The following is a 12894-nucleotide window of genomic DNA, read 5'->3' as shown; positions in this document are numbered from 1 at the left end:
TCCAGGAACCTGTGCTCCCCTCCCCCTTCTCAGCTGGTGCAGAGAGAACCATGCCAGTTGCCTCCCCGAGGTTGCAAAGGCGACTCGGAGAGAGGGTACAGGGAAATGGAAAGACTCATTTTCTTCTGAGACCATCTAGGCAGCACATTCCAGACAGGTGCACTTAGTCACGATGTGCTCGCAAATGATCCCAGGAAGTTTCCCTCCAAATATTTTCATTATTACGTGAAATGAAGCATATAATTTTTGTCCACAGAGAATGGCTAACTGACGTAAAGCAATACTGGATAGAACCAACTCTGGTACAATGTAACTTTGTCAAATTCAATCAATTTTCTATTAGTCTGTAGAGTTCAGAATGTCAGCTACACAAAACCTGCCAGGGCCAAATAGATTCTGCAAAGAAGGTTATAATCAGACCTAAGGTGTCTTAATTTGGAAACTAAACGATACGTTTATAAGTCTGCAACTGAAGATCATACAAGCCTCGATTTTACTGTCATCTATAGATCAGTTTTCCTAAATGTCCGATAGCTGAGCCACCTCCCCCAAATTAAAACATTTCATTCTTAAGAAACAAAAACTAAGAATAAGAATTCACTGTCCTCAGAGAAACCTATCATCTCCTCCATTTCTGATGGTCAGGCTGTGAGTCCCATTGTTCTTGTAGCCAAAATGGTATCACCCAGGCAGAAAAAGGAACTATCAGCAAGCTCAGGGTAAACCAATGGTTTTTAGAACTACACAAGTTCTTTAGCGGGGAAAAGACCCTAAGAAGGGGGAACACCTCAAAACAGGACTGAACATGCTCTGTGGCAACAGAAAGCTGACTGACTGTTGGAGTGGAGGAAGTGGAATACTGAGGGGGGAAGGGGGAATAGAATGGAGCGTCTGGGGCCCTAAACAACAGCACTCCACACTGCAACATTTTGCTCCAGGTAACCGTTCTGGGAATGCCTCCTGGTTGGAAGGTGGCCAGGTCCAAGCAGTGACTCATGCAGAGCTGTGCCCTTGCACTGGGAGTGAAGGAATGATGTAACCAATTACCAACCACCCAAAGCAGAGGCTGTTCAGAAAGAGGCAAGTCCAGAGCAGTGAACAGTACTGAGGCAGAATCCCCTGCGATAATGGATTATTTATTTCTCACTAACTGTTCCATCATAGCATACTACTGTACCCAGCACACAGCTTGGAAATTCCTGATACAGATGTTTTTCAATTTGATGTGGCTCTATCAGAAAGTAAGGTGAGGTAACTGCCACAAGGGAGGATGCTGGGCACAGTTGAGGGCAGCTGAGCAGGAGACAGTCAGATCCACAGGACACGATCCAATGGGATGTTCTCCTGTATAAGCCCCATTGACACTACAATCCATCCTGTCATATGGATTTATAGTTAATTTCAGTCCTTTGTATAAATGACTACTCACCCCTCCATCCTGCCCCACCCCTAATATATATCTTAGGTGCTTTTTGGCTCAACTGAAACCAGTGTGCCCTAATCACATTCTGTAATTGACCAAATACTCCAACTAGACCCTACCAGTCCTATTAAACTAATGCCACCTCCATGTATTCTATGGAGGTATCCTTGCTATGAAGGTGTGTATGGTGTGTGCGAAGTGTGTCTCTTTGTGTGTCTCTGTGTGTAAAGGAGAGGGTGACGGTTAGACACGCTGTTTTTTATGTGGCTATGCAAGTATTTCCTCTTTGGCTTTGTACGGTGTGAGATCACACCAAGAGCAAAGAAATCAAGGCATCACCCCTTCTAATAGTACACTCAGGTGATGACTTCCAATGGAATTGTAGCTAAAACAAGACCACAGAGAAACAAGGGGAAGGTATCAGCATGCTCAGAGGAACCTTATGTTTGCAGAAGTACAGAAAATATTCAGAAAATTCCTAAGAAGGCACCCTTCCCTCCCACCCCCAAAATTAGATCAAAAAGCACGTTTAATAGCCATGGAATGTTGAGTGTCTATTGGGGGGAAGCAGAAAACTCCGAGTTGGGGTGGGGAGAGGGATGAAATAGAGTATCCTAGAAGTGGGCAAAGTGGCTGGTTGGAACCGGGAACAGGAGCACTCTGCACTGCAACAGTTTCCTGCAGGTGCAACGTGTCCTATATATCATGCGTTTGGATTTGATGAAGAAGTGTGAGGAATGGGATAAGCACTCCTTGAATTTCTTTTACATTCACAAAAGAGCAAAAGAGCATTTGGGAGGAGCAATTGTGTCATGTGACACTAGTGATGCCGCAGGTATGAATTCATGATGTTCATGCAACCACATTCCATGTAGTATGCATAATAGCAATGGAATGGTGAAAGCAAAGACATTGTTTCCAGTCCAGGTATAAAATCTTGCATAACCATCGTTACGTTTGGAAATGCAAAGTCCCCCCAGACAGAAGCACCAGCTTTGGGGATGACAGCTAGTCTGTACACAACAATTGGCAACAACTGCACATTCTGAGTGTCAGTGCTGGCTCCCAGGTCTTTAAGGGTCCTTGGGCAGGACACTCTCAAAAGGTCCCATCCCTTAGTGAGTCTACTTTCCCATCACCATTATCACCATCTGCTGTTGCTCCTCATCCTCTTTCTCATCATTGCTACTACTTGCTTGCTTGACAGGCAGAGAGCAAGTATGTATGTATGTATGTATGTATTGGACTTATATCCCACTTAATATAATAAAACCTCTAAGCAATTCATCTATAAATATTTAAAAATCGCATTTAAATACACTATTTAAAACCATCTCAGCTACAGTAACAACTACAGTAACAGTATTGTTCTGTAGGCAGTGGCATCTCTTGTTTCCCTTCTCGCCACCACCGATGTCAGGGCTAGTGTGAGAAGCAGGCAAACAAGCAGGCTGTAATGGTGAAGAGGAGGAGCAACTCCAGGAGGCTCTTGTCGGTGGGTCCCTGCTGGGTTGTGGGCCCTCACAGGTGCCCAACCATGCCTAGCTTTGATGCTGGCCCTGCTGAGTGTGATGTGCAAATGTGCGATGCTGGTGCATTCCTTGGGTACAGTGATACCAGGCCAATAGCTGCCAATGCAGCGTGACTCACAAAAGCAGTCACAATAGCGTCATGCCCTTGCTGCTGTGTCTTAGTTGGGAGTTACTGTGGCTGTTCTGTCTAATTAGAGTTGCATTGCCACTTGTTCTTATGCCTGAGGTTTGCTGGAGGTTGACAAGGGCACCAGAGGAAATGACATCAGCGCATTGAAGATATGGATTACACTCAGCACTCCGAAAGCTGATTTTGTGGAAAGGCCGTTAGTACTGAAAGTACTGAAAGTACTCAAATCTAACTATGCTGAATGGACCTTTGCACACAAAGATGTTAAGAGCCGTGCTTGTGAAGAGCTGTGTTTGTGAAGTGGCTGTCAGCATGATATGATTTTGCTTGTTCAAAAAATAAAGACGTATATTAAATAAGTTCTTAATCAAGAGACGTAATTCCTCTTATTAATTTCATACCTTAGGGGATACAACGAAGGATTATTTTTAGGTTAATACTGATTTCTCATTAGAATGAAGCTGTGATGTCCCAGCTGCACCAAAATGATTGACTTTTGTTTACTGAAACAAACAACGTGATGACAAAATTAGGCAGAATATTTTAGAAAATGTAAACGTAGCTAATCATACAACTGATGTTCTGGGTATATTTAAAACAACAACAACAACAACAACAACCAAGAACTGATCTTGTTCTGTCGACTTGTATTTCAGCCCTTAATATAAGAGCAACCAATGGAGGCTGGTGACTCCAGTTCCAGAGAGGCTATGATTCCATTCAGGGTTTTAGTTACCACCAGCCAAAACTTTGACAGTGCTATCCGAGGTGCTAATCCCCTTTTAGGGATAGGGTTCAACACATTGGATAGCACCTTTCAGCAGCTTGGATAGTACCGCTAGAGTTTTGGCTGATGGCAACTAAAACCCTGAAGGGAATCACCACACCTCTGGAACTGGAGCCACCAGCTGCTACTGAGAGCAATTATTAAGTACATTTTACCCTACACTTTGTCCAAGTTGCTCAGCTCTCACCCCCACTCTATTTCAACCTCATTGTAAAGTAGCTTAGGCCCAAATCCATTGTATGCTCTGGCCGTGGGCTGCTAAGGTTTGGAGGTGCCGAGATAATGATAAGCCAGATCCAGGTTTGCTTACCAGGAGACTTTATTGAGTACTTACAGCACACAGGTGTACCCAATGGTTGGATCAGACAGCTTCTCTGAACCCAGAGCCATGGGATACAATGGGTTTTATACCATACATGTCAGCAGTGAGGCAGCATGACAGTAGCAAGCGTTAATTCGTGTTCATCTGCAACTTTCCCAGCATAGGCTAACAGTACTTGTTCAGAGGGAAAACAATCAGAACTTTCCCAGCACAGCCACCTGTAACTCGGCATAAACATAGCCTCACTTCTCAGGCACATCCTAGGCCCTGCTAAGATACTAGCCTTCGTTATCATGGAATGTGCTGAGGCCGTGCTATCAACCTTTGACTCATCTCACATGCTCAGAGGCCCACTAGCAAGGAAATTGCACTTATAATGAACCTAAGCCAAGCATTATGGATCTCTAGGCCCCTCTAAAACGACAGGTGACTCGGTTACACTCCTGGGGCTATTACACCCATCCAGTAAAGTTCAGGGTTGAGTGGAGTCTGACCCTTATCCTTGCTACTACTGCTCCAGTAGCAGAATGTGGATACTGAATGTAGTAGAGTAGAGTGGCAGGCAGCTCCCTGCCCCTCATCTTTTCAGAGTCCTATCCTGAAGACAACTGAATAACAAGTAGGGATGGGGAAGGATCCTGATCTCCTAACCTCATTACTACTAAGGCCCCATCTACATGAGCCTTTTACTCTGGGGTGGCTGCAAGTTGAGGTCCTTCGGGACAGATGATGCAGTTGCCACTTTGCATCCATCTGTGGTTTTCTCCTGGAAAATGTGGATTTCCAATGAGGCATTTTGCTGAAATGTTTTTCATTTGCTGTGGGTTTCCCAAGGTTGTGAGCCGTCTGTCCCTTCCCCAAACCAACTCTGCATTTTGCAGTGGGCGCATTGTAGGCATGCATAGTGCTTGCATCACTCTGTGATGCCCCTTTACTCCCCCCCATCCCTTCGCAGCTGCGCAGTTACACAGGCACAGAGAGGTGTTTTGATTTATTTAAACACACTTCCACACATTTTTGCAACTTCGTATCTTCGCAATGGTAGCTTTTGGACTCAGTGCCCAAGGGCCGGGGGGGCAGTGTCTTGGAGGAGGACCAACTTCACTCCAGCCACCAGTGTGGAGTGATGGGTAGGCATGTACCACTCACGCTTGTGAGTGCAAACCATCACAAGAGTCTCAGGCTGGGGAACTGAGAAACAGTTGGCGTGGAAATGAAGGAGGACAGAACATCCACTTTTCACCTAATGAGGGATGGACAGACACAACAGAACCCCTAAAATACAAAACAGCCACTGAAGTGTCACCCCCCACACACACACTCATGGGACTGCACAGCTGTGCATTAAAATATAATGGCAAAAAAAAAGGCATGGCACAGTCTGTTAGGGAAGCACGCAGCAAATCGCAAGTGTATCCCAGCAGAAGCTAATTCGAAGCTGAAATGCTATGCCATTGTAACAGAGTGAAGGGTGAAAGTGGTGCCATGTAGACGGGGCCTAAGAAACAGCTGGAAGTCAAAGCTTTTAGTGAGTGCTGAAATGAGCTTTGAAAGAAAGAATATTGGCCAATGCATATGCTGTTTGGGGCAGCATAAGAGCTGTTGTTCAAACCAGTTTAATTTAGATGGAAAGAGATGGAAGCATTGTAGTGATGCTATTAGTGTCTCCTGTAGTTTGGAAAGTTTTCCAGGATTTGCCACCTGCTATTCTTTTCTGGCCCCCAAGGTAAGCTTTTCCCCCTTGGAATATGAGCTGGTGGGGGAGAGAATCAGGCCTAGAGGTGTGGGAGACCCAGACTCCTTCAAGCAACCCAGTTGAACATTGGAACTTCCTTATCTTCAAGGGCAACCAGTCAGGACTAAAGCTTATGATCTCAAATGGTGACTTGAGGAATAGTAGGTGAGCAATTATTCTGAGCTTTATCAACCAGTTATGATTGATAAACAGAGGGAAATGCAGGAAGCCAAGTGAAGGATGCTTTGTTCTATCAATAAACCAGGTCAGGTTAGGTGATATGCCCTGACCCCTATAGAAACTTCCAGGTCATTCCACGTCACCTGTTTTGAAAGATGCGGTTAGTGCAGAATGCTGTGGTGAATGGAGCACCTTGCCATGGGCACATAACACCTGCGCCGAAAGAGCTACACAGGCTGCCAGTCTGCTAATGACCAGGCTCAAGGTATTATTATTATTATTATTGACATATAAAGCTCTAAACAGCTTAGCCCCATGTTACCTGGGGTAGATTGTCTCCCCCTATATAGACCTGTTAGACCACTATGATCTTTAAGGGAGGCTTTGCAGTGTGTACCACACCCTGCAGAGTCCTATCTGGCAGCAACATGGCAACTGGCCTTCTCTGTGGTGGCACCCTCACTCTGGAATGTCCGCTGTGCAATACATCAGGTCCCAATGATCGTGTGCTTTTGATGATTACTAAAAGCTTACTTGTTTACCCTGCCTTTTCCAACTGATAATTTATCTCAATGCTGCTCTGCTTTTAAAGATGTATTGTTTTATAATGTGTTGTGACCCACTTCAGGGTTTTAAAAATGGGAAGCGGTATATAAATGTCCTAAAATAAGTAAATAAACAAAACTTCAGTGATAAGCATGCAATCCTATGCACATTTAGACAAAACCAATAATAATCCTACAACTCCTTGTGTGCCCCAGCTAGCCATGTCTGAACATGCATAGGATGGACCATGCCCTAAGTAACGGGATTTATGTATATTTCTTTTCTTCTTAGTGACACAGCAGTTCAAGCAGCTACTATTTCAAAATTATCTTAATTCTCCAGTTGGAATCTGTTTTTACACAACACAGCATAGCTTGAGATAGAAAATGTATTCCAAAGAGATTTCAGCTGAAACTGCTTTGCCAGGCCTGAAGGGGGGAAAAAATCATCTCAGTGTGAAAAAGAATCAAGTAAAACAGTGATTTACTCTAAGCATCCTACCTGAACGCATGGCATCTTTTTGAATACTTCCATAGTCGTGCCAGTCCTTCCTTTTCAAGCCATCTGTCCAGGTATACAGTGGCCCATCTCCAAGCCCCATTGGGAATGTCTGTAGAAATAAACAAATAAACAAAGAAGTATAATGACAGACTTAAAAGAAAAATGGCACATAATGCTGTCCTATTCTATGCACACTCAAGCTCATTCATAGGCAAAGAGACACTCTAATTAGGTTCCCTGTATGCGCTGCAATGTACACATGGAGCTCACGCAAATGCGGGCTGGTTTTCCCATTCACTTTAATGGTTGTATGGAGAATCTGGAACTTCCTGTGCTAGAAACTCTCTGGGCTCCCTCTCCACCTGTTTTTAGCTAATTAGTAAATACTTCCTTATTCCAGTCAGCTTTTTATGCACAATCCACTGTTCAGCAGACTTTAAAAGAAATGTGTTGTGTTTTTAATTGCTGTAAGTGGTGCCATTTTTTATTAAGTAGAATTGATTTATTGGGGGAGGGGTGTTTTTAAACTTTGAGTGGTATCCAGTACTGCCGCTGTGCTGCCATTATGTGCTGTGCAAGCGGGATCCACTGCTCCTGCAACTGAAAGTAGTCGTTCAAAACCCCTGGAAACAAGCAGAACCAGGAGATCAGGGAAGGGCAGCAAAGCTTCCTTCTGCAAGCTCCGGTGATTAGCCCCATTTTGGAAATGAGCATTTCCACTTGTTTCCAGCTGCTTCTGGAAATGCTAGCTTCCCTTTGTGCTGAGGTGGGTCCCACTAGCGCATAGGACAGATTGGCTATTGGCTTTGTTTCTATCTTTCTCCGGCCAGATCTACACCTTGAGTCATATCATTATGATCCCATCATGGTAATGCTTATATTCCTCTTGTGCATTTATACATCGTAGGAAACACTATGATTTTCTTGAAGTATTTTGGATAATGCGGAATAAAAAGCGGGCAATAACACTACAATAGCAGTATATCAAATGTGTAATGTATCCTGACAGTTATCAGCACACTTCAATACCACCATAAAGCAGTAGTGTAGATCTAGCCTCTCTTGCATTTTATTTTTTAAATGCAAGCGGCTTTGGTTGTCTCAACAGAAAACTAGAATGAAACTAAATTAAAACTATACCAATGAAGATAGCAGCTGTGTTCACAGACTCAAGAAAAAACCTCTTAAAATAATCAGTAATGAAAATGACGTTAAAACCTTTTCAATGGTTGGTCAAGTCAGCCCTCCTGTAAGCTGCATTAAGGGGAAAAAAGGAATTAAAAGGTTAAAATACTAAGGTGTATATTACACTGCACACTATTCCCCCCCCCCCAGCCTTGGCATTTTATGCCTGTTTTCATATTTTTCTTGTTTAGCATAATTTATACTTCCATTTTTACCAAATCTAGACATGACATTTCCCAGCAGTCCCAGCTGTGACCTGCATCTCTAAGCTGGAAAAGAGAGTTGCTTTTCCTGAGGGAGAAGAAGGGGACAACAGACAAGTGCTGGAAAAAGAAGGAAAACAGGAAGACAGGGACAGAGAAAGCGATATAGCCTGGGAGCAGGTTTGTGAAGCCTGGTAAAGCCCGCAGTGGGGACTCTGAAAGTTGGAATGGAAAGGGTTTGGAGCCAGAACATCTCAGGTATTGTGTCTATCTACACGACTCTGCTTGGTATCTTCATTCTACTTTGGAGACCCTCTTCCATTTCTCGCCACAATCTCACACCCAGGATGTGGAACAGCTTCCCACATACCTATTCTTCCTGCTGCCTAATTTTAGACAGGCGCTGAAGATGATTTAAGTGGAATTTTTTTATAATGTGTTCTGCTGCTGTTTTAAACCATTGTTTTAACTACTGTTGGATTTGTTAGTTTGGTTGTTTATCTTGTTTTGTATCATACTGATTTTACATATTGTCTATTTTTCAGAAAAAGGCAGAGGATAAATCTGAATGAATAAATAACATCTTTTTTAGCAGATGGGGAACAGAGGCATTTTTTCTGCACTTGCAGAGGTTTGTGGCGTGCACCTACCCTTGAGTTGGCAAGAGGAGAAACAAGGTCAATCCAATCTGCAACTATTCTAATAATCACCAGCTAGCTCAAACCTCATGTACAAGTATATAGTCATACTTGGACTTCGAGGGTATTTGTTTTATCAACAGTCATCAATTGTGGACATGGCTGTCAGAGGGAAAGCTCTTGTCGCCATGTATCAACAGCTGTAGTTTTAACGTTTACATGAGCTAACTGTGACATTGAGAAGTACCTACTTCTTCTATATGGTAAGGAGGAGATTGGAAATGCAAAATCAGGAAATGTGCTCTAATATGAACAAGGGATCCTGTATTCCAAAGCTGTATACTGCAAAAAGGGAAATTAACAGATGTGCACTCCTTATAGCACAGCAAATGAATTAACACTGAACGAACTCTATCTGAATTGATAATCATTGTTCCTTGTTGAAGTATTCTCTTGCCCATGTTTTGAGAATGTGACTAGAAATAACAAGCTACTTATTAAATGTTGTAAGACCAAAGGGAAAATAGCATAACTGCATTTATTCTCTGATATTTTTCACTGCTTAAACTGTAGATTAAATAGACCAGTGTTGTAGTAGCCAGCTTTAGCACTGTCAGTCATGCTTATTTGTGTTCCCTTGATCGCCTGAAATAGTTGCTCCCCCCACCCCCACTGCAATGGCAGGAAACTTTAGTTTAACTACTCAGCAAACTCCCTGAAGTATTTCAAATTTCCCTGGATAATATAGCAATTTCAACTGCTATGATATTAATATGCCCAAAGCCTGAGTTGAGCATGGAATGGAAAACTTCATTTACAGATGAAGTCAAAGATTTAACATCAAGTCTGCTTTTCAGAATGTATGTACTAACTTGTTTTTCTGCATATTGCCTTTATTCTGACAGGAATGAGGAGTTAAAATACCAGATCAGCCTCTTGAAATACAATCTATGTTTTTTAATGGAACAACTGCCCTCTCAACACACACTTGTACGGATCAGGATTAGTTATGGATACAGGAATCCATGAAAAATGGGTAAGTCCTACAAATAACATTATTGTTCAGTAAGACAACATTAACGACAGATATATCTTCTCCGTTTACCATCTCCAAGCACTGCAACCTTCTAGCAAAGATACAGAGGTTCATCCTCTCAGGAGTAAAAGGGCTCCTCAGGTGTAGAAGAGCCTGGTGGACTGGTTTAACTGTTGCAGCTGGGTCTGGCCAGAGCTCTGAAGAGCTGGCTACATAAGCCTTCAGTTGAAGTCTATCCACTGCTAGAACCCCAGAGGTTCTGTATGTTCCAGCTATCTTGCTCCAGCCATGTGCTCAGACAGGAAATCCAGTTACTGGATTTCATCTGTTTCTTATCTTGTGGTTTCCATCCATGTGATGCACTCTGCTAGCCTCTACAGGTCTAGAAGCATGGTGTGGACAAATGGTGGTGTGGACTGTATAGGTACTTAGAAGACACAAAGCAACTGGACCAATCATAGTCTCCCTGAGTGGCTGACCTGGATAGAAGAGATTGGCTGGGCTGCTACAAGGTGTTAGGTTTCCCGATCCCCCCAGTGTACACGCTCAGGCAATCTGACACTGGACACCCAAATCAGTGAGATTTCTTTATTGCAGGGAATCCCATGGCAAAAGCTTAATGGTTACACTCTTCAGAAATCATATAGCTGATGGTCAGTAGCTATAAGCTCTATGTAATTCCAGAATAGTCTAAAGCTAAACACTACTACTGGGACTGAGATCCTCAACATGGTTTCTCCGTTGCCATCTCCATGGTTCTTCCTGGGTACCTAACCCAGACAATCCTTTCACGGGGCTCCAACCCCAGACATGGAAAGGGAATGATTCCTGGAATGAACCCATCAGGCAATCAGGGGATAACTTCTTGAAAGGCCTAACAACCCACACCCATAGAGAGTCCAACTCTGAATCTTTTGTTGATAACTCTAAGCTACATAGTCAAGGCTCATCAAGATCAAGGGAAGGGCTTACCCACACATGCAAAGAGTTCCAAGCCACCACTTTTGCATTAGCAACTCCACATTGCATGAGTTCTGGAAGAGGGAAGTCTAAAAGTCGTAGATCAAACCCAACCTGCCATACACTGAGCTGACTACAAACACAGACACAAGAACTACAGCAATGAGTTCAAGTCTATGAAAAGCTTCACAGTACTTTCATGGCAAGTCCTTAACAATCCAAAGTGTACCAGTCCATGTGCAGAGTGCTTCCAAAAGCCGAGATGATGATGGCTCCAAACGGAGAAGGCTTCAGGCAATGAAGATTAGATGTTTCTAGCAAAGGCTCTTCACCTTTGCATCAGCTTAAAAGGGAAGGCGTGACTGTAGGACACCCCCTCTAGGTCCCTTGACAGACACTGGCTTTTAGCCTTTCAGCAAGGCCCCTGTCTGAACAGGGGGGCACTGCTCAACCCTCCGGCAGTGACGCTTCAACCTGGGTGACCCTTTTGCAAACCCCACCCCACAACTGTCAGGTTCTCAGACAGCTTCCAGCCTCCCTGCCTGCCAAGGCCAGACCAGCAGGTGGACAGGGAGTTGCGTGACTCCCCCTGGCTCTGCTCTGAGCACACTGACAGAGATAAGCTCACACGGACTCTGACACTCCAGAGGCTGAATAGGCCCAAGCCCTTCCAGGCGACTTCTGATCAAATCCTGGCTATAATCTGCAAGGCCCACTGCAGTATTGAAGCTGGGCCCTGACATTAGGGAAGCAGAACGTTTTATTTTCCTGGAACACTTGAATTGTATCATCATTTGCCTCCACTGATTCTTTTGAACAGAATCCAAAGCTACCATCACAACGGGGCCAGCAAAGGATGATGGCAAGACACACACACACACCCCGGCCTTGCAAAGAAACATGCCCAGTGGTGTAAAGATCTACATATCCACATTAGGATGTGTGAAATAGTCAATTTCCAATCCATGTCGCTTTTACATGTGTTCACTCAAAGGTCTGTTCTGTCCCATTTCTTCATTAATTTGCAATTAAAAAAAAAATAACAATATTTATGAATCACTTTACAGTAAGTGGCATCCAAAACAATACAGTATAATAACATACATATTGTATATTATTACTGAATAGAGAAGACAAGATTACCTTCCTGGGAATGGTCGTTGGAAAACGAAGGATCTAAAAAGTCTGAATGAAAATTTGCATTTAAATAAAGCTGATGGATAACAAAGAGTAGTCCAGGAGGTGTGCAGCACATCAGTACGTATCCAAAATTTGCAAATATCAAATTCCACAAGCATCCCTGCTTCCACCACCCCTTCCCCTGCAGATCACAGTAATGTATGGATACTTCCCTAGTAATTTTTATATATATATATATATATATATATATATCTTTTTAAACCTCAATGATAAAACCATGTTGTGCAAAGCTGTGAGGAGATTTGCTCTTTTTTTTTTCTCATTCACCACAGTAAGCACAGTAAGGGGGCGGGGGAGAATCTGTGTTGCTGTGACTTTTGGAGCTTTATCTTAATTCCCTAATTTTATAGAAGAATTAAGTACAGTGACCTCGGAAATCATTTCTGAAGAGCAGAATTCAGACATAATCATTCTTCTAATGAGACCTGTTGGGGGAAAATGAACATTAGTGACCCTTTAGAGAATTAGATTTAATGACATTTTCTCCATGTGCACACAGTAGGAGACTTTTTCTTA

At 43.2% G+C, this 12894-nt stretch overlaps 1 protein-coding gene across 1 annotated transcript in view; it reads right to left on the bottom strand.

Moving 5' to 3' along the window:
• GALNTL6 (polypeptide N-acetylgalactosaminyltransferase like 6) overlaps nucleotides 1–12894 on the bottom strand; it is a 345089-nt gene that overhangs the window by 55183 nt on the left and 277012 nt on the right. The window contains exon 2 of the mRNA XM_084860290.1: nucleotides 7157–7265. Coding sequence (XP_084716416.1) covers nucleotides 7157–7265 — 109 coding nt within the window. The remainder of the gene's footprint in view (nucleotides 1–7156; nucleotides 7266–12894) is intronic.

This window comes from Heloderma suspectum, chromosome 5, assembly GCF_057233095.1.
Source record: "Heloderma suspectum isolate Gila_16-S chromosome 5, 16-S_ref, whole genome shotgun sequence".
Classification (NCBI taxonomy): Eukaryota; Metazoa; Chordata; class Lepidosauria; order Squamata; family Helodermatidae; genus Heloderma; species Heloderma suspectum.
This window is presented reverse-complemented; position numbering and strand designations above follow the sequence as displayed.